This window comes from Salvelinus alpinus, chromosome 7, assembly GCF_045679555.1.
Source record: "Salvelinus alpinus chromosome 7, SLU_Salpinus.1, whole genome shotgun sequence".
NCBI lineage: Eukaryota > Metazoa > Chordata > Actinopteri > Salmoniformes > Salmonidae > Salvelinus > Salvelinus alpinus.
In genome coordinates, this window is record NC_092092.1 from 36,804,676 (window position 1) to 36,831,074 (window position 26,399).

At 45.2% G+C, this 26,399-nt stretch overlaps 1 protein-coding gene and 1 pseudogene across 2 annotated transcripts in view; both read right to left on the reverse strand.

The window, feature by feature from the left end:
- The window catches only part of LOC139580939 (glutamate receptor ionotropic, delta-1-like), a 437,178-nt gene that overhangs the window by 76,369 nt on the left and 334,410 nt on the right, over positions 1-26,399 (reverse strand). For both annotated transcript variants that reach the window (XM_071410111.1, XM_071410112.1), the window contains exons 6-7: positions 11,658-11,831; positions 4,660-4,821 (exon numbers count right to left, since the gene is read on the reverse strand). In XM_071410111.1, the coding sequence (XP_071266212.1) occupies positions 4,660-4,821; positions 11,658-11,831 (336 nt within the window). The remainder of the gene's footprint in view (positions 1-4,659; positions 4,822-11,657; positions 11,832-26,399) is intronic.
- LOC139580247 (piggyBac transposable element-derived protein 4-like) lies at positions 1,523-3,802 on the reverse strand (annotated as a pseudogene).

Consider the following 26,399-nt stretch of genomic DNA (forward strand, 5'->3'; position numbering starts at 1 on the left):
GTGTGTAGCTCCAGTGTTGAATGAAGATGTGAGTGCGGAGGATGGCAACAGCAGAAATTTCATGGAAGCCGAGGGCTGGCAACCATCTGCATCTCCCACAGCTGTTGCGTCTCCAGTTGTGACACATGTAGAGTGAATTAGATTCAAGGGCAGTTTATTTTACTCTTTTCGGCTTCATACTAGTTTCACGGCCTTGAGCCCTTTTGCTTCCGAAAAACATTGGATTCACAACTTGTGTTCCTTGAACAACCTTTCAGGTATTCAGCATGATGAAAGACATGAAAGTCACTGTACAGTGCCTGTCAAAAGTATTCATCCCTCTTGGCGTTTTTTCTATTTTGTTGTGTTACAACCTGTAATTTAAATTGATTTTTATTTGGATTTCATGTAATGAACATTCACAAAGAGTCCAAATTGGTGAAGTGAAATGAAAAAAATAATTTGTTTTAAAAAATTCTAAAAAAAATTAAACGGAAAAGTGGTGCGTGCATATGTATTCACCCCCATTGCTATCAAGCCCCTAAATAAGATCTGGTGCAACCAATTACCTTCAGAAGTCACATAATTAGTTAAATAAAGTCCACTTTTGTGAAATCTAGGTCTCACATGATCTGTCACATGATCTCAGTATATATACACCTGTTCTGAAAGGCCCCAGAGTCTGCAACACCACTAAGCAAGGGGCACCACAAAGCAAGCGGCACCATGAACACCAAGGAGCTCTCCAAACAGGTCAGGCATAAAGTTGTGGAGAAGTACAGATCAGGGTTGGGTTATAAAACATTTCTGAAACTTTGAACATCCCACTGAGCACCATTAAATCCATTATAGAAAAAATTGAAAGAATATGGCACCACAACAAACCTGCCAAGAGAGGGCTGCCCACAAACTCATGGACCAGGCAAGGAGGGCATTAATCAGAGAGGCAACAAAGAGACCAAAGATAACCCTCAAGGAGCTGCAAAGCTCCACAGCGGAGATTGGAGTATCTGTCCATAGGACCACTTTTAGCCATACACTCCACAGAGCTGGGCTTTACAGAAGAGTGTCCAGAAAAAAAGCCATTGCTTAAAGAAAGAAATAAGCAAACACGTTTGGTGTTCGCCAAAAGGCATGTGGGAGACTCCCCAAACATATGGAAGAAGGTACTCTGGTCAGATGAGACTATTATTGAGCTTTTTGGCCATCAAGGAAAACGCTATGCCTGGCGCAAACCCAACACCTCTCATCACTCCGAGAACACCATCCCCACAGTGAAGCAGGGTGGTGGCAGCATCAAGCTGTGGGGATGTTTTCATCGGCAGGGACTGGGAAACTGGTCAGAATTGAAGGAATGATAGATGGCGCTAAATTCAGGGAAATTCTTGAGGGAAACCTGTTTCAGTCTTCCAGAGATTTGTGACTGAGACGGAGGTTCACCTTCCAGCAGGACAATGACCCTAAGCATACTGCTAAAGCAACACTCGAGTGGTTTAACCCACCCGTCGTCCTCGTATTGTGTTTAGACCCTGCGTCCTCCGGGTCACCCTGTCCCGTCTAGGCTAAAGGCCCAATGGGCGCAAGTGTGACAGTATGCGTGTGAACAGCCTTTGCAGATGTATTTCTTACAACTGCAGCACACCGTATGTGTCTTGGTGTCCTTCTTCGGTGGGCAGAGCTGACACCTCTTCCTCTTACTTGCCCCGGTGGCCGGGGCAGCGCGCGGAGCAGCGTGCGGGGCAGCGGCGGGCTCCTCATGCTGTTGACGAGCCGTAGCACTCTGTAGGACTTTGACAAGTGGTGACACCGCTTCGGTGCGGGGGTGATGTTGCCTTCTTTGGATCAGCGGCTTCACAAGTGCATTTCCCAGCTGCTCCAGGAACACCCTCCTCTTGTTCCGCTTCCGAGGCATCCAGTCAGGCTTGATCTCTCGCCATATGACAAAGGCGTTGTAGGAGAACACGTCGAGGATGTTGTGGAAGACGACCAGGGACCAGCGGGCAGTCATCCGTCTGCAGCTGTACGTGCCGACCACCTTGTCTAGGTTGTCCACGCCGCCCTTGTTGCAGTTGTAGTCTAGGAGGACGACCGGCTTCCTGTCGCGGCGATCGCTGACTTGGGCCTCTGTGTACAGCGTGCTCAGAAGTAGCACGTTCTTATTTTTCTTTGCCAGGTAGGACACTAGAGTTGCGGTGGGCGTGAAGGCAAACATGGAGGACAGGACCTGTCTGACTCGAGCAGCGCCGGCAGGAGGGAGGCCTTGTTCTTTCTCACCGTGCCCACCATGGTGAGGTTCCTCTCGAGGAGCCGCTGTCCCAGTTCGTAGGAGGTGAAGAAATTGTCACACATGACATTGCGACCGCTCAGTCCCGTTGTCAGATCGAGGACGACGCGCATCCCCTGGTTCTTCTCGGGGCCTCCGCTGGCCGCCTTGCCGGTGTACACTTGCATCTTCCGGCTTGCTGGGAATGTACTGACGGAAAGGACAGCGGCCTTTGGCAAGGGGAGAAGAGATTAGCCTCCTTACTGGCTCATTGGGGCCAACGGCTTTTATGTTACACACACATCTACTACTGCTACTTCTCTATACACACGCACACACACACACACACACACACACACACACACACACACACACACACACACACACACACACACACACACACACACACACACACACACACACACACACACACACACACACACACACACACACACACACACACACACACACACACACACACAGTACCTCTGAACGGGACCAGTTGCTCGTCCACTGTCACGTCAGGCCCCGGGTTGTAGAGGGCCGGCAGCCGTGCCTCCCAATGGTCCCAGACCTCTCGTATGGCTGCGAGTTTGTCCGTGGCGAGCCTCACGGGTCTCGACTGGCGATCGTCGAATCGCAGCAGCCTCGAGTACTTATGAAAGACCTTGAGCGGCATGGTGGCTCGGAACATGGTCCTGCCGCTCTCCGCGTCCCACAGGCTGGCCGCGGCCTCACCTCGGGACCTGTATACGCCCGCTAGGATCAGCAGCCCGACGTAGGTGCGCAGGTCGGTGGCGTCCATGGCTCGCCAGCCGTCGCCGTATTTTCTCGCCCCGTGCAGATTTGTAATTTCCAGAATTATCCTTTCTATCGCCGGTGTGACGAACAGGTGGAAGGTGGACGCGATGTCGCGGGCGTGAGTCACGGCATAGGCTGTGGGGCCCGGAGTCTCGTCCGGCCCAGCGTGGCAGATCACACGGGCCATGTGGCGGCCATAGGCCACGGGGGATCATTTGATTTTGCCATTTTTCGACAGCAACGTCTCCCTTTGGGCTCGAGCCGAGGCGATCTCTTCCTCGTGTTCGTCCTCTTGTTCGTCCTCCGGGTCTTCCTCCGAAGAGCACGAAGACGCCTGGTCGGCCTCGCGCTCGGGGTTGTATTCCTCCCCGTCATCATCTTCCGAAACCTCTTCCTCCTCCTCCTCGGAATCAGAGTAGTCTTCTTGGTCGACGCTGGAGAAGATCTGTTCTAGAACCTGCGCAGTGGTGAAATGCACGGCCATGGCGGCTTGGGTCCACTGATCGGGTCCACTGAGCAGCGGGGAAGAGCACACGGCACGGGGGTACCGATGACTTTGTGTGCCGCTGACAATATTATTATCCTCTCTACGGCCAGCTTACACGGGAGACGACGTGAATCGACGAGGCGCGTGTTCACCACTGTTGCACCCCATTGCGCCCCTGGGCGTGTGTAGCTGTGTGTGCAGTTCACCCACTCTTGCACACACAGCGGGGCATGTCTGGGCGTGTGTAGCCATGTGTGCAGTTCACCCGTGCACCACTGGGCTGTCCTCTTGCACACACAGCGGGGCATGTCTGGACGTGTGTAGCCCTGGCTGGGTCACTCTGACCCCAAGCACAGCGGGGGAGCCCCCACCTCACACAGTACACACAATAGCATACACCTCCCTAGTGGCTGGCTGGGCCACTCTGACCCCGAGCACAGCGGGGGAGCCGCACACAACCTCGCCACTCACAGACTCTTTACACACACAGTACACACAATAACATACACCTCGCTAGTGGCTGGCTGGGTCACGCTGACCTCCAGCACAGAGCACAGAAGGGGAGCCCTCCAAACACAGGGCATGGGTCACTCTGACCCCGAGGACCACGGGAGGGTTAAGGGGAAACATTTATATATCTTGGAATGGCCTAGTCAAAGTCCAGACCTCAAACCAATTAAAGATTGCTGTACACCAGCGGAACCCATCCAACTTGAAGGAGAAGGAACAGTTTTGCCTTGAAGAATGGGCGAAAATCCCAGTGGCTAGATGTGCCAAGTTTATAGAGACCCAAGAGACTTGCAGCTATAATTGCTGCAAAAGGTGGCTCTACAAAGTATTGACTTTGGGGGGGTGAATAGTTATGCACGCTCAAGTTTTCCGTTTTTTTGTCTTATTTATTTAGTCTTATTTATTTAAAATTTTATTCAAATATTTTGCATCTTCAAAGTGGTAGGCATGCTGTGTAAATCAAATGATACAACCCCCCTAAAATCCATTTTAATTCCAGGTTGCAAGGCAACAATTTAGGATAAATGCCAAGGGGGAAGAATACTTTCGCAAGCCTCTGTATATATATAGAAAAAGGTTAGTATTCATGTTCTGAACTAAAATGTTGTACTACATTTACCATCTGGATGTTCTCCAGCATGGACCAGCCTCCGTTCCATGGCTTGGTGGACTTCTTGATGCAGTTGAGACTGGCCATGCTGTGCCACTTCCTGTCCACCAACTTCCTGTGGAAGGCATTGGCCAGCGCCAGCACGCTGTCATACAGGTACAGGTTGGACACCTGAAGAACAGACAGTCAAAGGCACATAGAGAGAGTGAGGAGGGAGAAAACAGCATAGAATTACATATAGAACTCTAGAATGGACATTGGCAACATGACTGAAAATCAACCATCTTGGTCATTCTAGAAACTGATCAAATTGTAAAATGTTGTATTAAACAATACATTTCTAGGATCTCTGTTGAAAACACACACAACAGAGATTGGAGACCATGGAAACCAGTTAAACAGTGATATGTGATTAAATCATTGTTGATGCACAACCTATTCATTGTACAAAAGTAAAATTGAAGCTGCACCATTAGGGAATGGTAGGACTGGTGTGTTTTGATGTGTTTAATAGGACCAGGATTTCCAATGGGTATTGTCTGTTTGTGCGGCATGAGGACTTGGAAAGGTACTGCATAAACAAAGTTCATAAAAGCTTTATAAACAGAGCTCTGTGGTTGTTGCTTTAAGCAGCGCCACAGATGTTGCTCTGGCTCTGATGGGGAGTGAAGGGGTGCTAATCCTAATTACCTCCGGGAATAGAAGGCACTCTGACTGGGAGTGGGGCACAGCTGGGGACATCAGGAACCGCTGGGCTGAATGAGCCCCACATGAGGCCCCCCAAAATACACATGCATGCACACTCTCAGACAGACACACGCGCGCACGCGCTCCCGTATGACGCACGCAGGCCCGCAAGACGCCCACGCACACTCACACATACACACACGCCCCTATCAAAGTGACACACAGCATGACAGTCCCCTTGACCAGATGTGAGTCCAGCTCCAGAGTCAACCCAGCGCCATGGAGCAGAAACTAAATGCACAGTGACAAATAAGCAGAGGAGCAGTCCAACTGTTTCACAGACAGAAGACGCAGACATCACACTAGGCTATGATAATGACATCCTCTGCACTGACAATTCATGCCATCTCCCTTCTCCACCACATTGGAAAAGCAACATTAAGGATCTGACCCTTTTCCCCCCAATTTTCACCTAAAATGACATACCCAAATCTAACTGCCTGTAGCTCAGGACCTGAAGCAAAGATATGCACATTCTTGATACCATTTGAAAGGAAACACTTTAAAGTTTGTGGAAATGTGAAATGAATGTAGGAGAATATAACACATTAGATATGGTAAAAGATAATACAAATACTTTTTGTTTTTTTTGTACCATCATCTTTGAAATACAACAGAATGGCCATAATGTATTATTCCAGCCCAGGCGCACTTGAGATTTTGACCACTCGATGGCAGCAGTGTATGTGCAAAGCTTTAGACTGATTCAATGAACCATCACATTTCTGTTCAAAATGTTGTATCAAGACTGCCCAAATGTGCCTAATTGGTTTATTAATACATTTTCAAGTTCATAACTGTGCACTCTCCTCAAACAATAGCATGGTATTATTTCACTGTAATAGCTACTGTAAATTGGACAGTGCAGTTAGATTAACAAGAATTTAAGCTTTCTGCCAATATCAGATATGTCAATGTCCTGGGAAATGTTCTTGTTACTTACAACCTCATGCTAATCACATTAGCCTACGTTAGATCAACCGTCCCACGGGGGACACACCCATCCCGTAGAGGTTTTAAACAACATGGAGCTGCATCCGCATGATAATACTATAGGCTATGGCACACATTCACCCCTCATCATGATATGATAACTTCATTATTATGCCTTTTGTCATTTTAGAGTGTGAACATGACATATGGATGAGGATCAGGCCAACAATGTGCAGTCCTACTAGAGTGTAGTAATGCATAGAGCCGTCTACACTAGTCTGTGGCCAGAGTAGAAGCCTCAAGGACAGCAATGAGCCGGGCTAACTAAGTCTAGGCACGGCTAAAGCTGGGCAGGGCTAACTAAGGCTGGGCTGCTGACTGCATCTGCTGGGTAGTTTGTAACTGAAGAACTGGGACAGCGACACTGGCTACAACGTCCCCATCAATCCCAACCCCCTGGACCTAAATCTCTACTATCACTGACACTTAGAGAAGGCAAGAACAACAACAACGAGCATTCTCCCCGTGCCCTTGTCACCCTTCTTCAGTCCTCTCCTCCGCCTTGTTGTTAGCTGTGTGTGGCCTGTCCTGATCTCTGTGTTTTTGACAATAACCTTCAGAATACTTCACTATCACAACAGGTTTGATGCAAGAGGTTCAACCAGAGATCAACAAGTGACCCCTTTAGAAGCCTCAATCAAGAGATCTGTGATCAGCGATCTCAGTCAAACTCAATGTCACCCAGAGAAGTGGAATGGAACGCCACATTATGCAAGTGATTTGGTGTACGCCAGTACGACCTGCCACTGGATCTGAGTAAATCAAGCCTGTGTGTCTACAGTGTATATGCGGATGACTCGACACTATACAAGTCAGCTACAACAGCGAGTAAAATCATTGCAGCACTTAACAAAGAGCTGCAGTCAGTTTCAGAATGGGTGGCAAGCAATAAGTTAGTCCTAAATATTTAAAAACAACTCATTCACTAAACCCCGAAACCTCAACTAAATATTGTAATGAATCATGTGGAAATTGAGGAGACTAAACTGAGGAGACTAAACTGCTTAGAGTAACCCTGGATTTTAAACTGTTACGGTCAAAACAAATTGATACAACAGTAGCTAAGATGGGGAGAACAACAATATCAACAAGGCAGGTCCTACAGGCCCTAGTTTAGTTGCACCCGGACTGCTGCCCAGCCGTGTGGTCAGGTGCCACAAAGAGAGACTTGGGAAAACTACAACTGGCCCAGAACAGGGCAGCACGGTTGGCCCTTAAATGTACACGCAGATCTAACATGAATAATATGCATGTCAATCTCTCTTTGCTCAAAGTAGAGAAGAGAATGACTTCATCACTACTTGTTTTTGTAAGAATTACTGACATGTTGAATGCCCCGAGCTGTCTGTTTAAACTACGAGCACACAGCTCGGACACATTCATATCCCACAAGACATGCCACCAGAGGTCTCTCCACAGTACCAAAGTCCAGATCAGACAACGGGAGGTGTATAGTACTACATAGAGCCATGGCTACATGACACTCTATTCCACATCAAGTAACTCACGGACGCAGTCAAATCAGATTTAAAAAACAGATACAAATACACCTTATGTGAAGAGTCACACACACAGGTACAAACACACACATACAAACACACATAGCACACACACTATACACACACGTACACCTGGATTGTGTGTTGTACTAGAGTGGTCGCCAGAGGGCACACACTTAAGTATTGTGAAATCTGTTTTAAAATTGTATTATAGTGTACTGTATATTACTACCTTAATTTTTGCTGGACTCCAGGAACAGTAGTAATGGGGATCCACAATAAATACAAAATACAAATACCGACAGAGTGAAGGTGCGGATATGGCTAATTTGTTAATACATGTCTAACTGACATCTTTCCAGGGGGGGAAGTAGATACAGTAGTGTTGAAATTGCAAATTTTGTGATAAACCGCTGACGGGGTTCGCCGGCAGCATGAACCAGCGTTTGCCATGTCATGAAGGTAATTTAACATCGAAGAGCATTTAACCCTCTTTTTCGTGAATTATTGAGATAGGAGACCCCTGAAGAGTTGGGCCATCTGCTAACGGTTAGCGATAGTGAGAGTTCAGGTGGGTTCAAGGTTTTTTCCACTCAGAGACACCTCTGGTTACATAAATGAGGAACAGAGCGGAGGGATGAGGAACAGAGGGGAGGGATGTTAGAGAGCAGCATCCGTGGGATTTTGTTGGGTGGTTGATTGATAATGTCTAGCTGCCATATCAAAGGGGTATCTTTGATACATTTGTCATCATACTGTACTTTTGTTGATTCCTATACTGCATGTGTTCAAAAGGGGTAATGTATTCAAAAACATATTCTTGTCATAAACTGCAGGAAGTGATTACTCAGCGTTTACTCAACCGAGAATGTCCGACTATTATTTTTTGGATTGTTATAAATAAACCCTGAACAGTTTCTACCTCCAATAGTTGTTTTAATTCTACCTCCAATAGTTAGTTAAATAGCTACCTAGACTATCTGCATTGACCCTTTTTGCACTTTTTTGACTCAACGTTTTTGACTCATCACATATGCTGCTGCCAATGTTCATTATCTATCCTCTTGCCAAGTCACTCTATTCCTAGTTATATGTAAATACCTACCTCAATTACCTCATACCCCTGCACATCGACTCTGTACTGGTACCCTGTGTATATAGTCAAGTTATCGTTACTCATTGTCTATTTATTATTAAGTATTTTCTTTCTCTCTGCATTTTTTTATGAAGCTTGTAACGAATAAAATTTGATTACATTTTTTTGGAATAAAGTGTAGGTTACTTGATGAGTAAACTAGAAACATGTATATGAGTGGGAAGGTTAGTCTGAAAAAAGACTGTTGAGAGACTCAGGAGACTGAAAGCAAAAAACAACTAACAAAACAAAATTAGTCAATCGGAACCACAGGGTATCTAACGCCTCGCTAGCAGCCTGGTCCTCTCAACCATAGAAATAGAATCACAAGAATTGGCATCCCCATTCTCCTATTGATTATATTTATATGCTCTCAACCAACTTTTCTTTATCTGTCCTTCAGACCCCAAACACCTGTCACTGTATTCCAGCACATGTCAATAGCTCAGCCTTGTGTAACTTCTCATCATCCATTGTCACTCGATAGGAGATACACTATACAGTATGTGCTGTTGACCCCCAGGGACCCTCAGGGGCCCCCAGGTCACAGGCTCAGTGATACTCTAAAGAATCAGAAGGCTCTTTAATTCTGGGACTGTCACTGCCGTAACATGTGACAGGGGTCACTGACTTGCACTGACATGCTGTGCCTTAGACCGCTGTGTACAACATAAGTCACAAGTAAAAAAATATATTCCAAACCCCTTTCCAAAAAACAAAAGTTAGGAACACAACAATTTTTTTAAATTGCAAGCTCTCCTCAACAATGCCATAAACATTTATAAAAACAGACACAATATCAATATTTTTTTTAAACGATAAGTAATAAGGAGTCGTAAAAAGAAGAGGGTAATGTTCTGTATATACAGTTCAAGTCGGAAGTTTACATACACCTTCGCCAAATACATTTAAACTCAGTTCTTCACAATTCATGACATTTAATCCTAGTAAAAATTCCTTCTCTTAGGTCAGTTAGGATCACCACTTTATTTTAAGAATGTGAAATGTCATAATAAGATTAGAGAGAATGATTTATTTCAGCTTTTATTTCTTTCATCAAATTCCCAAGTGGGTCAGAAGTTTACATACACTCAATTAGTATTTGATAGCATTTCCTTTAAACTGTTTAACTTGAGTAAAACATTTCAGATAGCCTTCCACAAGCTTCCCACAATAACTTGGGTGAATTTTGGCCCATTCCTCCTGACAGAGCTGGTGTAACTGAGTCAGGTTTGTAGGCCTCCTTACTCGCACACACTTTTTCAGTTCTGCCAACAAATTTTCTTTGGAATTGAGGTCAGGGCTCCAATACCTTGACTTTGTTGTCCTTAAGCCATTTTGCCACAACTTTGGAAGTATGCTTGGGGTCATTGTCCATTTTGAAGACCCATTTGCGACCAAGCTTTAACTTCCTGACTGATGTCTTGAGATGTTGCTTCAATATATCCACATAATTTCCCTCTTCATGATGCCATCTATTTTGTGAAGTGCACCAGTCCCTCCTGCAGCAAAGTACCCCCACAACATGATGCTGCCACCCCCGTGCTTCACGGTTGGGATGGTGTTCTTCGGCTTGCAAGCCTCCCCCTTTTTCCTCCAAACATAACAATGGTCATTATGGCCAAACAGTTCTATTTTTCTTTCATCAGACCAGAAGACATTTCACCAAAAGGTACGATCTTGGCTTTTTTATGGCGGTTTTGGAGCAGTGGCTTCTTCCTTGCTGAGCGGCCTTTCAGGTTATGTCAATATAGGACTTGTTGTACTGCGGAAAAATATACTTTTCTACCTGTTTCCTCCAGCATCTTCACAAGATCATTTGCTGTTGTTCTGGGATTGATTTGCAATTTTCGCACCAAAGTACGTTCATCTCTAGGAGACCGAACGCGTCTCCTTCCTGAGTGGCATGACGGATGCGTGGTCCCATGGTATTTATACTTGCATACTATTGTTTGTACAGATGAATGTGGTACCTTCATGCGTTTGGAAATTTCTCCCAAGGATGAACTAGACTTGAGAAGGTCTACAATTGTTTTTCTGGGGTCTTGGCTGATTTCTTTTGATTTTCCCAAGATGTCAAGCAAAGAGGCACTGAGTTTGAAGGTAGGCCTTTAAATACATCCACACGTACACCTCCAATTGACTCAAATTATGTCAATTAGTTAGATGCACTATTGTAAAGTGGTTGTTCCACTGGATATCATAAGGTGAATGCACCAATTTGTAAGTCGCTCTGGATAAGAGCGTCTGCTAAATGACTTAAATGTAAATGTAAATGTAAATTAGCCTATCAGAAGCTTCTAAAGCTATGACATAATTTTCTGGAATTTTCCACGCTGTTTAAAAGGCACAGTCAAGTTAGTGTATGTAAACTTCTGACCCACTGGAATTGTGATACAGTGAATTATAAGTGAAATATATGTCTGTAAACAATTGTTGGAAAAATGACTTGTGTCATGCACAAAGTAGGCGTCCTAACCGACTTGCCAAAACTATAGTTTGTTAACAAGAAATTTGTTGAGTGGTTGAAAAACGAGTTTTAATGACTCCAACCTAAGTGTATGTAAACTTCCGACTTCAACTGTAAGACCTTTGATGTGAAGGTGCCAGAAAAGGTCCCTTGTTGAACTGACCTCCAGGGACTGTAGGTATCCTTCCTGTGGGTCACAGAGCAGGGAGGAGATGCGGTGGTTGTTCCTCATGCAGCGCACGTTGCTGTCCCTCCACAGAGGAAAGATCTGACGAATCACTGTCATCCGCCCCAAAGCACTGTGGGCCAGCTCCATGATCTCTGTGTCGCTGATCTCCTATAACGAGAGGGGGAGAGAAGGGGAGAGGTTGAGAGAAGGGGACAGACATGTTACAGCATAAAAAAACTCTATCGAGGTGAAGTTGAATCAAAAACGGTCCTGCCTGTAACTACTATGGCAAGGTGAACAGAGTCCCTGTGCATGGTCACCACATAAAACCAGTCTCAGTCGGACTAGTGTCAGTCTTATCAGTTGTCGTCAGTCTCCTGACAAGACCGACAAGTCCTGCTGAGACTGTCCTTATACGGACACCGTACCTGAAGAGTACTTTCATTTTGATTCAGAACAGGCATGGGCACAGTGACCAAACCCATCTAAACAGCACAATGCACATGAGAATGGAAACCCACAATCAATATTCAAGCAATTTTCTGCATGTAGAAACTGCAATATCCGCTGAGGGAAAGAATGTGTCAGAGGGAAATTGGTCATTTAAATGTTTGACATCCAAGTGAAAGAGTCATGAAAAGGGAAAACTTAAGCGAGAGCTGTGTCCTCAGAAATCGATGGGGTCCGGTGTCCATATTAGGACAGCCTCGGTCTCAGCAGGTGGCAGTGCTGCAGGAGCTGCATCCTGAAGACGAATCTCTTAGACTAGTAGGAATAAGGATGCTTTGATTCGTGGTGAAAGAGCATCTTCCTTCGGCTCTTTCATTTTCCTTGGGTCTGCTTGCTGTTGACAACACATAGCTCACTCAGCCTCCAGGCAATCTCTGAGCTCCTGCCGGGGAGACCCACCCGACCCAGGGCCCCGTTATCTCACCCACCACATCCACCCCCAGGATAGGTGCTAGTCAGCCACTGCCAGTTCCCAGGCTCCCTGCTCACCCCACCACCACAGCTGTTGGCTTGTCTTCTCATATTTCTTTGTTTTTGTGGTATTTTCTGCTTGCTTGGGCTTTCTGTCTGTCTGAAGCAGCAGGGAAGCCTACGGTTCTATATCACTTCCACATCAATGAGAGAGTCGATTCTCGCATGATTTGGTAATAATAACAGGCACATCTGGTGCTGACCGTTTGGCATGATTCATTCATGCGACAATTATAATGTGATATAGGGGAAATAAATGCTGGTCGCAGCTTTATAAAATAATACTCAGAGCTGACACGAGTTAAGTGCAGATTCTCTGACAAAATGATGAAGCAAAGCAGTGTGGGTAATGTTTTACTCATCATCACATTCTTATTTTCGCCACATAAAGATGCCAAAGTTTTACACACTGATTTTTTCAGGTAAATGGAAATCTGGAAATCCCCACAGCAGTGTAGGCCAGGAGGAGAGTTGGGGGTTGGTGTTAGCACTAAAAGCCTCCTAAAGCTCTTCTCCACCTTCTGAGCCTGGCCTCCCATGCCCCTCCTGATTTCACACTCTGATGTGTCCAACATCTGCAGGTGCTGTACAGACTGGGCCTCTATCATGCCAACCCCCGGGGAAGACCATCTGGTCATCCAACAGGTCCGAAGACTGGAGCCAAGCTACTCTAGACTCTCAAGCCCCAGACAGGAGAGTAGCTCAGGGTAGGGACGATGGACAATAGACTATGGACTTGCAATGAGTGTACGAAACATTAAGTACACATGGTCTTTCCATGACAGACTGACCAGGTGAATCCAGGTGAAAGCTATAATCCCTTATTGATGTCACAAATACTTGTTAAATCCACTTTAATCTGTGTAGATGAAGGGGAGGAGACAGATTAAAGAAAGATTTTTAAGCCTTGAGACAATTGAGAAATTGATTGTGTTTGTGTGCCATTCAGAGAGTGAATGGGAAAGACAAAACATTTAAGTGCCCTTGAATGGTGTATGGTAGTAGGTGCCAGGTGCCAGGTGCACCGCTTTGGGTTTTGCAACACTGCTGGGTTTTTCACACTCAACAGTTTCACATGTGTATCAAGAATGTATCAAGAATGGAAGATGTTCTTAATGTTTTGTACACTCAGCGTATAACAGATGGATATTTGGATGGAGGACACAACTGTTTACCCCTGGCAAAAGTCCATGATCTCTTTCATAAACGCTCATGTTTATTTAGACAGAGTAGTGTTGATCTTGGCCTGGGCCTGTAGCAGATGAATAAGTAATGTAAAGCTAAAGCATTGTTCTGGAGGATCTGTCTGATAGTACAACACCAAGGTTAGAGTGTCTCAGCTAGTACAAGCTAGCTACAAAGTGTGAAAGTGCAATATGGTGGTACTGGAACCATATATTGCAATACATTGCAGGCTCAATGTATTACGATATTACGATGAAAAACAATTTGCTGGTTCTGACAGAAAAACTATAAATAGTTTTTAACAAGCAGCCTCAAAAGCAACATAATATTTTTACCTAAATTATTAACAATGCACACACACATTAGGGGGGAGTGGGGTAGGCTGAGCTTAAGGGGTAACCTGAGCCACCTTTTTTTCTAGGAAACTATACACAAAATTAATAATTTGACCATAAATTTCAGAAGAGGTGTCACGATCGTGTGGAGGATTGACGGACCAAAACGCAGCATTAGGAAAATAAGCCATCTTCCTTTTTATTATGAAGAAGGAGAACCAAAAACAAAACACTATTACAAAACTAACAAAACAAACAAACGACCGTGAAGCTATGAACGTAGTGCACATACAGGCTACAAACGTATAACATAGACAATTACCCACATCAAACGAAAGCCTATGGCTACCCTAAATATGGCTCCCAATCAGAGACAACAGAAATCAGCTGTCTCTAATTGGGAACCCATTCAGGCAACCATAGACTCTCCTAGACAACTACACCAACATAGACACAGCTAGACACATACACTCAACACAAACCCATACACTACACCCAACACCCCCTTTACCATATAACCACCCAAAACCGATAAAACACAAACATTCCCCATGTCACACCCTGACCTAACTAAAATAATAAAGAAAACAAAGAATACTAAGGCCAGGGTGTGACATAACCCCCCCCTTAAGGTGCGAACTCCGGGCGCACCAGCACACAGTCTAGGGGAGGGTCTGGGTGGGCTTCCTTCCACGGTGGCGGCTCCGGCACTGGTCGTGGTCCCCACCCCACCACAGTCACTAACCGCCTCCTTAGCTTCCTCCAAATGACCCCCCTCCACATTAACCCCACTGAATTAAGGGGCAGTTCCGGACTAAGGGGCAGCTCCGGTCTAAGGGGCAGCTCCGGACTAATGGCCAGCTCCGGACTAATGGCCAGCTCCGGACTAAGGGGCAGTACCAGGGTAAGGGGCAGCACCAGGATAAGGGAGAGCACCAGGATAAGGGGCAGCTCCGGACTGAGGAACGGCAGCTCCGGACTGAGGGACTGCAGCTCCGGACTGAGGGACTGCAGCTCCGGACTGAGGGACTGCAGCTCCGGACTGAGGGACGGCAGCTCCGGACTGAGGGACGGCAGCTCCGGACTGAGGGACGGCCCATGGCTGGCTGACGGATCTGGCTGCTCATGGCTGGCTGACGGATCTGGCTGCTCATGGCTGGCTGACGGATCTGGCTGCTCATGGCTGGCTGACGGATCTGGCTGCTCATGGCTGGCTGACGGATCTGGCTGCTCATGGCTGGCTGACGGATCTGGCTGCTCATGGCTGGCTGACGGATCTGGCTGCTCATGGCTGGCTGACGGATCTGGCTGCTCATGGCTGGCTGACGGATCTGGCTGCTCATGGCTGGCTGACGGATCTGGCTGCTCATGGCTGGCTGACGGATCTGGCTGCTCATGGCTGGCTGACGGATCTGGCTGCTCATGGCTGGCTGACGGATCTGGCTGCTCATGGCTGGCTGACGGCTCTGGCAGATCCTGTCTGGTTGGCGGCTCTGGCAGATCCTGTCTGGTTGGCGGCTCTGGCAGATCCTGTCTGGTTGGCGGCTCTAGCGGCTCCTGACTGACGAACGGCTCTAGCGGCTCCTGACTGACGAACGGCTCTGACGGCTCGGGACAGACGGGCGGCTCTAATGGCGCTGGGTAGACGGATGGCTCAGATGGCGCTGGGTAGACGGATGGCTCAGATGGCGCTGGGTAGACGGATGGCTCAGATGGCGCTGGGTAGACGGATGGCTCAGATGGCGCTGGGTAGACGGATGGCTCAGATGGCGCTTGGCAGACGGGCAGTTCAGGCATCGCTGTGCAGACGGCAGACTCTTGCCGGCTGAGGCGCACTGTAGGCCTGGTGCGTGGTGCCGGAACTGGTGGTACCGGGCTGGGGACACGCATCTCAGGGCTAGTGCGGGGAGAAGGAACAGGGCATACTGGACCCTGGGAGCGCACATCAGGCCTAGTGCGTGGTGCCGGAACTGGTGGTACCGGACTGGGGACACGCATCTCAGGGCTAGTGCGGGGAGCAGCAACAGGACGCACAGGACTCTGGGGACACACAGGAGGCTTGTTGCGTGGTTTAGGCACTGGTGGTAAAGGGCTGGAGACACGCACCATAGGGCTAGTGCGTGGAGGAGGCACTGGTGGTACTGGGTAGGGGCGGGGAGGTGGCGCCGGAAATACCGGACCGTGCATGCGTACTGGCTCCCTTGAGCACTGAGCCTGCCCAACCCTACCTGGTTGTATGCTCCCCGTCGCCTGACCAGTGCGGGGAGGTGGAATAACACGCACCGGGCTATGTAGGCGAACCGGGGACACCATGCGTAAGGCTGGTGCCATGTACGCCGGCCCGAGGAGACGCACTGGTGACCAGATGCGTTGGGCCGGCTTCATGACATACGGCTCAACGCTCAATCTAGCCCGGCCGATACGTGGAGCTGGAATGTACCGAACCGGGCTATGCACGCGTACAGGAGACACCGTGCGCTCTACTGCGTAACACGGTGTCTGCCCGTACTCTCGCTCTCCACGGTAAGTACAGGGAGTAGGCGCAGGTTTCCTACCTGACTTCGCCACACTCCCTTTAAGGCCCCCCCCAAGAAATTTTTGGGTTGTACTCACGGGCTTCCAGCCTTGTCTCCGTGCTGCCTCCTCATATCGCCTCCTCTCGGCTTTAGCTGCCTCCAGCTCTTCACGAGGAAGGCGATATTCTCCCGGTTGTGCCCAAGGCCCCTTACCATCCAGTATCTCCTCCCATGTCCAAGAATCCTGTGTAGGTGGGTCCTGTTGCCGCTTTACATGCCGCTTGGTCCTGTATTGGTGGGTAATTCTGTCACGATCGTGTGGAGGATTGACGGACCAAAACGCAGCATTAGGAAAATAAGCCATCTTCCTTTTTATTATGAAGAAGGAGAACCAAAAACAAAACACTATTACAAAACTAACAAAACAAACAAACGACCGTGAAGCTATGAACGTAGTGCACATACAGGCTACAAACGTATAACATAGACAATTACCCACATCAAACGAAAGCCTATGGCTACCCTAAATATGGCTCCCAATCAGAGACAACAGAAATCAGCTGTCTCTAATTGGGAACCCATTCAGGCAACCATAGACTCTCCTAGACAACTACACCAACATAGACACAGCTAGACACATACACTCAACACAAACCCATACACTACACCCAACACCCCCTTTACCATATAACCACCCAAAACCGATAAAACACAAACATTCCCCATGTCACACCCTGACCTAACTAAAATAATAAAGAAAACAAAGAATACTAAGGCCAGGGTGTGACAAGAGGTCATCTTTTCATGGAGGAAGAAACAACATGGACAAAGTACTAAGCAAGATAGGTCCAAAAATTTGATTTTCACAAAGTAAAATTAATTTAGAGGTTAGGGGTTTCATGATGCTTGTGTCTTAACCAAAGTAGATCATTTTTAGACTGTTTTATACATCAATTGGGGTCTCTATAAGCTTCAATATGAGGTCCTAAACCTAGCATGAAAGTGCATCATTGTAGCTGTGTGGGCTAATAGTCCAAATGTTTGCACTAGGGTAAGTTGAGCCGATGGTTGAGTCAGTGGCAAGTTGAGCAAATTGAAGTGCTTCCTTCCTAGGCATAATGCAAGGCATTATTGCTGAGATATGAAGTAACAACAGGGCCGTGCCTATGTAAAAAGTGTTACAAAAAAGTACAAAGTGTTTGTTAGGTCTTTTAAACCTGTGTTAAAATATGCTTCAAATTATTAAAAGACAAAAAGAGATTGTGATTTTGTTGAATTGTGGTTTTAGAAACCTAGTGGTAATATCACATACAGTTGACATGAATTCTGATTATTTCCAGGATATACAACATCCTGAAATATATGTAGATATCTTTTGTAAGATAGAATACTATACTTTCCTTGATGGAGTGATGCTGGATGTTAAAAAATTGCTCCCCTGCGTGATTCTACACAACTCTGGAACATCTGAGTCAGAAAATCCATATCATAAGGCTTTTCTCAGAAACATATTATTTAGAATAGTTTTTCTTATTCATTTTGACTGATATCAAATGTAATCGAACAACAACAAAGAAAATCTAAGCCGACACTAATTAAACACATTTGCATATTAGCAACAAATATTATGTCTGATGATGTTTCAAAGCAAATGATCCATGCAGGGTCTCCATATTTAACAATAGCATTTTATGTATTTAATCCATTTTAGAATAAGGCTGTAACGTAACTAATGTGGAAAAGGTCAAGGGGTCTGAATACTTTCCGAATGCACTGTATATGTGCTATGTATGTTAATATCGTATATTGTTTTTTTGAAGCAACCCGTAGGCAGTGTGTCTCGAGTCCGGTCTCGAGACCACAAATTGAATGTCTTATTTCGGTGTCAGGTACATTTTTACTCGGTCTTGACTCGGTCTTGGACAATGAGTAATCGTAATTTCTTCCTGAGACCTGCCGAGCCCAGCGGAATAAAAAAAACTCTGAATCAGCTCCCATTCAGTCAGCTTCTAAAAATGCTTTTGCCAGGCCAAACATCCACAGTCCTTTCATAATAAAGGTAACAGACAAAATAAACGAAACACCAACATAAAGTGTCTTAAGAGGGCATTGGTAAGCCAGACCAGCTTCAATCCACCTTGGCATAGATTCTAGTGTCTGGAGCACTATTGGAAGGATGTGACACCATTCTTCCATGAGAAATTCCATAATTTGGTGTTTTATTGATGTTGGTGGAAAATGCTGTCTCAGGCACCGCTACAGAATCTCCCATTAGTGTTGAATTGGGTTCAGATCTGGTGACTGAGATGGCCATGGTATATGGTTTACATCGTATTCATGCTCATCAGAGTGATGGCCTCTATTAAAAAGAGGAGGATCCCATTCGCTTTCTATAGTCTAGGCCTACTGTATTTATTTATCAACTTTCCTAATATTAAGCACATTGTTTCTCTTTACAACATTCTCACGCCTGCTCCCTCTCTCCCGCCCTGCACTACACACTCCTGCCACTATCATTACGCACATCTGCTTCCCTTGTCACGCACATCAGCGATTCATTGGACTCACCTGGACTCAATCACCTGTGTTACTACCTCCCCTATATCTGCCTGTTCCCCAGCTCTGTTCCCCGCTTCAGAGTTGACTAACGTATGTCGTTGGGTAACCCGGTTCTGGTCCTGTTCCTGTCCTGCGCAAAATGTAAACGTTCAGACACCGTACCTGCTTCTCTACTCCAGCGTCAGTTCTTACAGAAAGCTGAAGCCACCAAATGAAGCATCGGGGAGTGCTGGCTTTTCGGTTGGTGTTAATTATCAGTCAATTACCGTGAGACCTGCAGTTATTTGCTTGACAACCACTGGCTGACAGATTTTCATAACCGCCACAGCCCTACTCAGGAACCACACCTGTGTGGAGGCACCTGCTCTCAATATACTTTGTATCCCTCATTCACTGAAGCATTTCCATGATTTTGTCAGTTACCTGTACATTCATATCCACTGCTAACTTTATGCCTAACCTTAAATTCTGAATTTTTACTATATACAGCCAATTTTGACTTTGCAGCAGGCCCAACTAGTGGAAATCTCTCAGCTCTGCCTCCAGGACAACTCATCCCAATAAATGTCAACTTGCTCTGTGCAGCTACTAGGGAAGAGTGGGGGAAATTGTTTGAAAGTTGAGCACTCACTAGCTCTGTTTAAAATGGTCTGTTCCCGAGTGTGTACATTTAAGTCAAAATATTTTTAATGATAAGAAGTAGCTTAGTATTGAGAAGACACGATAAAAACATATCTTGATTAGTCGGCTCTGATAGGTCATGGATCTTTACACATGTTACATTCTTGTTAAGCTTTCTGCCAATATAAGAAATGTCTATGTCCTGGGAAATGTTCTTGTTACTTACAACCTCATGCTAATCACATTAGCCTACATTAGCTCAACCGTCCCGTGGAAGGGACACCAAACCCGAAGAAGTTTTAATATCCCCTTTCACCTTGTCTATCCTCAAACCAAACCCCAGCTCAGCAGGCAATCTACTCCAAACATTTATTTAGTAGGCCTATAACATACAGTTAAGAACATAACTACTGTTCCCTGAAAGAGGGAACGAGGTATAACATTCTATGGGGAGTCAGCAACCAATCACATTCTCCTGAAGAAAACTGAAATCATGGCCAACGGGCCAATGGATGTCAAACCTGCCCTCGGAAGCCCCGCCTTCCTGTCTATAATACCAGGGATCGCATGAATTTCCTCAATTTAGCACCGCTCTTCAGCGAGCCCGAATTCCCTGACGGCGCAGGGACAAAATATGTCATACCTTGTTCCCTCCTTCAGGGAACAGTAGTTATATCCATAACTGTACGTTCCCCTTGAGTCGGTCACTCTGTATAACATACTATGGGGACATACAATCACGCCCCAAGCCAGCTCAGAGGGTACCTAACTAGGAAGCTCGCGGTAGCCCAAGCACACAGGTTCCACCAGCTCCAAAAGGGGTTGGTGGGAACTGGAACATGCTGTCGTACACATCGATCCAGAGCATCCCAAACATGCTCAATGGGTGACATGTCTGGTGAGTATGCAGGCCATGGAAGAACTGGAACATTTTCAGCTTCCAGGAATTGTGTACAGATCCTTGCAACATGGAGCTGTGCATTATCATGCTGAATCATGAGGTGATGGCGGCAGATGAATGGCATGACAATGGGCAGGATCTCATCACGGTATCTCTGTGCATTCACATTTCCATAGATAAAATGCAATTGTGTTCATTGTCCATAGCTTATGCCTGCCCATACCATAACCCCACCGCCACCATGGGGCACTCTATTCACAGCTTTGAGATCAGCAAACCGCTCGCCCACACCGGCCATCTGCCCAGTACGTCGAGCACGCAGATGAGCTTCCCTTCTTACAGTTTGTGCAGTAATTCTTCGGTTATGCAAACCCAAAGTTTTCATCAGCTGTCCGGGTGGCTGGTCTCAAACTATCCCGCAGGTGAAGAAGCCGGATGTGGAGGTCCTGGGCTGGTGTGGTTACACATGGTCTGCGGTTGTGAGGCCGGTTGGACGTACTGCCAAATTCTCTAAAACGATATTGGAGGTGGCTTATGGTAGAGAAATTAACATTCAATTATCTGGCAACAGCTTTGGTGGACATTCCTGCAGTCAGCATGCCAATTGCACGCTCCCTCAAAACTTGAGACATCTGTGGCATTGTGTTGTGTGACAAAACTGCACATTTTAGAGTGGCCTTTTATTGTCCCCAGCACAAGATGCACCTGTGTAATGATCATGCTGTTTAATCTGCTTCTTGATATGCCACACCTATCAGGTGGATGGATTATCTTGGCAAAGGAGAAATGTTCACTAAACAAATTTGTGCACAAAATTTGAGAGAAATTGGCTTTTTGTCCATAGGGAACATTTCTGGGATCTTTCATTTCAGCCAACACTTTACATGTTGCATTTATATTCAGTGTAATACACCACACTAACTCCTCAGATGCAAATCGGTATTGGACTGAGAGAGGCATAAGTCGTCGGACACCCCAGACAGAGCAAAGAAACAGGACATAAAAAAGCGAAGGCGGTGTCGCCAGAGACAAGTTAGTTTATAAATGTAAACCAATCCATACATTTTAAATACAGTACTGAGTTTTGAAAAGTTTAGACTTGTTCCACAGATTTTAGTGTTTTCTTTTTCAGCTTTGAGATTCCAGTGTTCAAGACAGTTAGATTTTTGGGCAAAATAAGTTATTGTCTTCTGTAATTTCACAGGCTAAGGCCAGTCGGCATTTTTAATAAACTCCCCTCCTGGCGTCCCCCTGAGTTTGAGGACTTGATCGCAGCAGCATTCCGGAGAAGAAGGGCCAAGCGGGCTTATGGGAATTAAAAGTGGCATCGGAATGAAAACCGGAGCAACCATCCAAGTCTACCGCTGCCCTACCCAAAACATCTGATGTGAAATAGACCACAGATAATTACCTGCACCTTAGACTATTTTCACTGACTCTTCACACCTGCTTCTCAAGAGACTTGTTGAGAAGCAAACACATACCTACAGTGCCTTGCAAAAGTATTCATCCTCCTTGGAGTTTTTCCTATTTTGTTGCATTACAACCTGTAATTTAAATGGATTTTTATTTGGATTCCATGTAATGGACATACAAAGAGTCCAAATTGGTGAAGTGAAATGAAAAAAATAATTAAAAAAATGTTTTAATGGAAAAGTGGTGCGTGCATATGTATTCACCCACTTTACTATGAAGCCCCTAAATAAGATCTGGTGCAACCAATTACCTTCAGAGGTCACATAATTAGTTAAATAAAGTCTACCTGTGTGAAATTTAAGTGTCACATGATCTGTCACATATGTCGCAAGCAGCACCATGGAGACCAAGGAGCTCTCCAAACAGGTCAGGGACAAAGTTGTGGAGAAGTACAGATCAGGGTTGTGTTATTAAAAAATATCCGAAACGTTTAATATCCCACGGATCACCATTAAATCCATTATTAAAAAATGGAAAGAATATGTCACCACAACAAACCTGCTAAGAGAGGGCCACCCACAAAAACTCACGGACCAGTAAAGGAGGGCATTAATCAGAGAGGCAACAAAGAGACCAAAGATAATCCTGAAGGAGCTGCAAAGCTCCACAGTGGACATTGGAGCATCTGTCCATAGGACTACTTCAAGCCGTACACTCCACAGAGCTGGGCTTTACAGAAGAGTGTCCAGGAAAAACATGGTGCTAAAACAAGAAAATAAACAAACACGTTTAGTGTTCGCCAAAAGGCATGTGGGAGACTCCCCAAACATATGGAAGAAGGTACTCTGGTCAGATGAGACTAAAATTGAGCTTTTTGGCCATCAAGAAAAACACCATGCCTGGCGCAAACTCAAGACCTCCCATCACCCCGAGAAATCCATCCCCACAGTGAAGCATGGTGGTGGCAGCTGCAAGCTGTGGGGATGTTTTTCATCGGCAGGGACTGGGTAACTGTTCAGAATTGAAGGAATGATGGATGATGCTAAATACAGGGAAATTCTTGAGGGAAACCTGTTTCAGTCTTCCAGAGATTTGAGACTGGGATGGAGGTGAGCATACTGACCCTAAGCATACTGCTAAAGCAACACTCGAGTGGTCTAAGGGGAAACATTTACATTTCTTGGAATGGCCTAGTCAAATCCCAGACCTCAAACCAATTGAGAATATGTGGTATGACTTAAAGATTGCTGTACACCAGCAGAACACATCCAATTTGAAGGAGCTTGAGCAGTTTTGCCATGAAGAATGGGAAAAAATCCCATTGGCTAGATGTGCCAAGCTTATAGAGACATACCCCAAGAGACTTGCAGCTGTAATAACTGCAAAGGGTGGCTCTACAAAGTATTGACCATGGAGGGGGGGTAAATAGTTATCCATGCTCAAGTTCAGTTTTTTTTGTCTAATTTCTTGTTTGTCTTACAATAAAAAATACTTTGCATCTTCAAAGTGGTAGGTATGTTGTGTAAATCAAATATACAAATCCCCCAAAAATCTATTTTAATTACAGGTTGTAAGGCAACAAAATAGGAAAAATGCCAAGGGGGGAGAATACTTTCGCAAGCCACTGTAAATACAGAACACCCACGCTTACCTACAGTTGAAGTCGGAAGTTTACATACATTTAGGTTGGAGTCATTAAAACTCATTTTTCAACCAGTCCACAAATGTATTGTTAACAAACTATAGTTTTGGCAAGTCAGTTAGGACATCTACTTTGTGCATGACACAAGCAATTTTTCCAACAACTGTTTACAGACAGATTATTTCACTGCATCACAATTCCAGTGGGTCAGAGTTTTACATACACTAAGGTGACTGTGCCTTAAACAGCTTGAAAAATTCCAGAAAATTATGTCATGGCTTTAGAAGCTTCTGATAGGCTAATTGACATAATTTGAGTCAATTGAAGGTGTACCTGTGGATGTAATTCAAGGCCTACCTTCAAACTCAGTGCCTCTTTGCTTGACATCATTGGAAAATCATAAGAAATCAGCCAAGACAAAAAAAGAAAAAATTGTAGACCTCCACAAGTCTGGTTCATCATTGGGAGCAATTTCCAAACGCCTGAAAGTACCACGTTCATCTTGTACAAACAAAAGTATGCAAGTATAAACACCATGGTACCACGCAGTCGTCATACCGCTCAGGAAGGAGATGCGTTCTGTCTCCTAAAGATGAACATACTTTGTGCGAAAAGTGCAAATCAATCCCAAAACAGCAAATGACCTTGTGAAGATGCTGGAAGAAAAGAATATCCACAGTAAAACGAGGCCTATATCGACATAACCTGAAAGACCGCTCAGCAAAGAAGAATCCACTGCTCCAAAACCGCCATAAAAATCCAGACTACGGTTTGCAACTGCACATGGGGACAAAGATCGCCGCCGAAGAACACCATCCCAACCATGAAGCATCATGTTGTGGGGGTGCTTTGCTGCATGAGGGACTGGTGCACTTCACAAAATAGATGGCATCATGAAGAGGGAAATTATGTGGATATATTGAAGCAACATCTCAAGACATCAGTCAGGAAGTTAAAGCTTGGTCGCAAATGGGTCTTCAAAATGGACAATGACCCCAAGCATACTTCCAAAGTTGTGGCAAAATGGATTAAGGACAACAAAGTCAAGGTATTGGAGTGGCCATCACAAAGCCCTGACCTCAATCCCAAATAATTTTTTGGGGCAGAACTAAAAAAGCGTGTGCGAGCAAGGAGGCCTACAAACCTGACTCAGTTACACCAGCTCTGGGCCAAATGGGCCAAAATTCACCCAACTTATTGAAGGAAGCTTGTGGAAGGCTTCCCAAAACGTTTGACCCAAGTTAAACAATTTAAAGGCAATGCTACCAAATCCTAATTGACTGTATGTAAACTGCTGACCCTCTGGGAATGTGATGAAAGAAATAAAAGCTGAAATAAATCATTCTCTACTATTATTCTGACATTTCACATTCTTAAAATAAAGTTGTGATCCTAAACTGTCCTAAAACAGGGGATTAAATGTCAGGAATTGTGAAAAACTGAGTCTAAATGTATTTGGCTGAGGTGTTGTCACGACCGTTATATGACGAATGCGTGGACCAAGGCGCAGCGTGAAAGAAAGCCATCTTCTTTTTAATGAAGAAAAACAAACGTGAAGCTAAAACGAACTAAGTGCACACATGCAACATAGAACATAGACAATTACCCACAATCACCTAAAGCCTATGGCTGCCTTAAATATGGCTCCCAATCAGAGACAACAATAAACAGCTGTCTCTGATTGAGAACCAAACCAGGCAACCATAGACTTTCCTAAACCTCTCTACTGAACACAACCCCATACCAAACCCCCTAAACAATACACACACCCTAAACTAGACAAAACACACAAACATCCCATGTCACACCCTGACCTAACTAAACTAATAAAGAAAATCAATATAACAGAGGCCAGGGTGTGACAGGTGTATGTTAACTTCCGACTTCAACTGTATATACAGGACATTACCCTCTTCTTTTTACGACTCCTTATTACTTATCGTTTAAAAAAATATATTGATATTGTGTCTGTTTTTATGAATGTTTATGGCATTGTTGAGGAGAGCTTGCAATTTAAAAAAATTGTTGTGTTCCTAACTTTTTTTTTTGGGAAAGGGGATTGGAATATATTTTTTTACTTATGACTTATATTGTACACAGCGGTCTAAGGCACAGCATGTCAGTCAGTGCAAGGGGCGTCCCGTTCTTACAGTGCAATTGTATATATTTTTACAATTTAATCAAACTTATTTCATTTTTTTTTTTATTGTACTTATGTCTTGGGAATACTTTGTTTTATCATGTTTTATTTAATTAGAGATGTTATGTTTTATCATTTGACTTTTGAACACTTCTATTTTTTTGGGGGGGGGGTCTGTGACAATTAAGGAAGGCGAGAGGAGGGGGCTGTAACAATGGTGAGGTGTGAGCATAAGGATAACGAAATTGTCACGTTCTGACCTTAGTTCTTTTGTTATGTCTTTGTTTTAGTATGGTCAGGGCGTGAGTTGGGTGGGTTGTCTATGTTCGTTTTTCTATGTTGTGTTTTGCGTTTGGCCTGGTATGGTTCTCAATCAGAGGCAGGTGTCGTTAGTTGTCTCTGATTGAGAATCATACTTAGGTAGCCTTTTTCCACCTGTG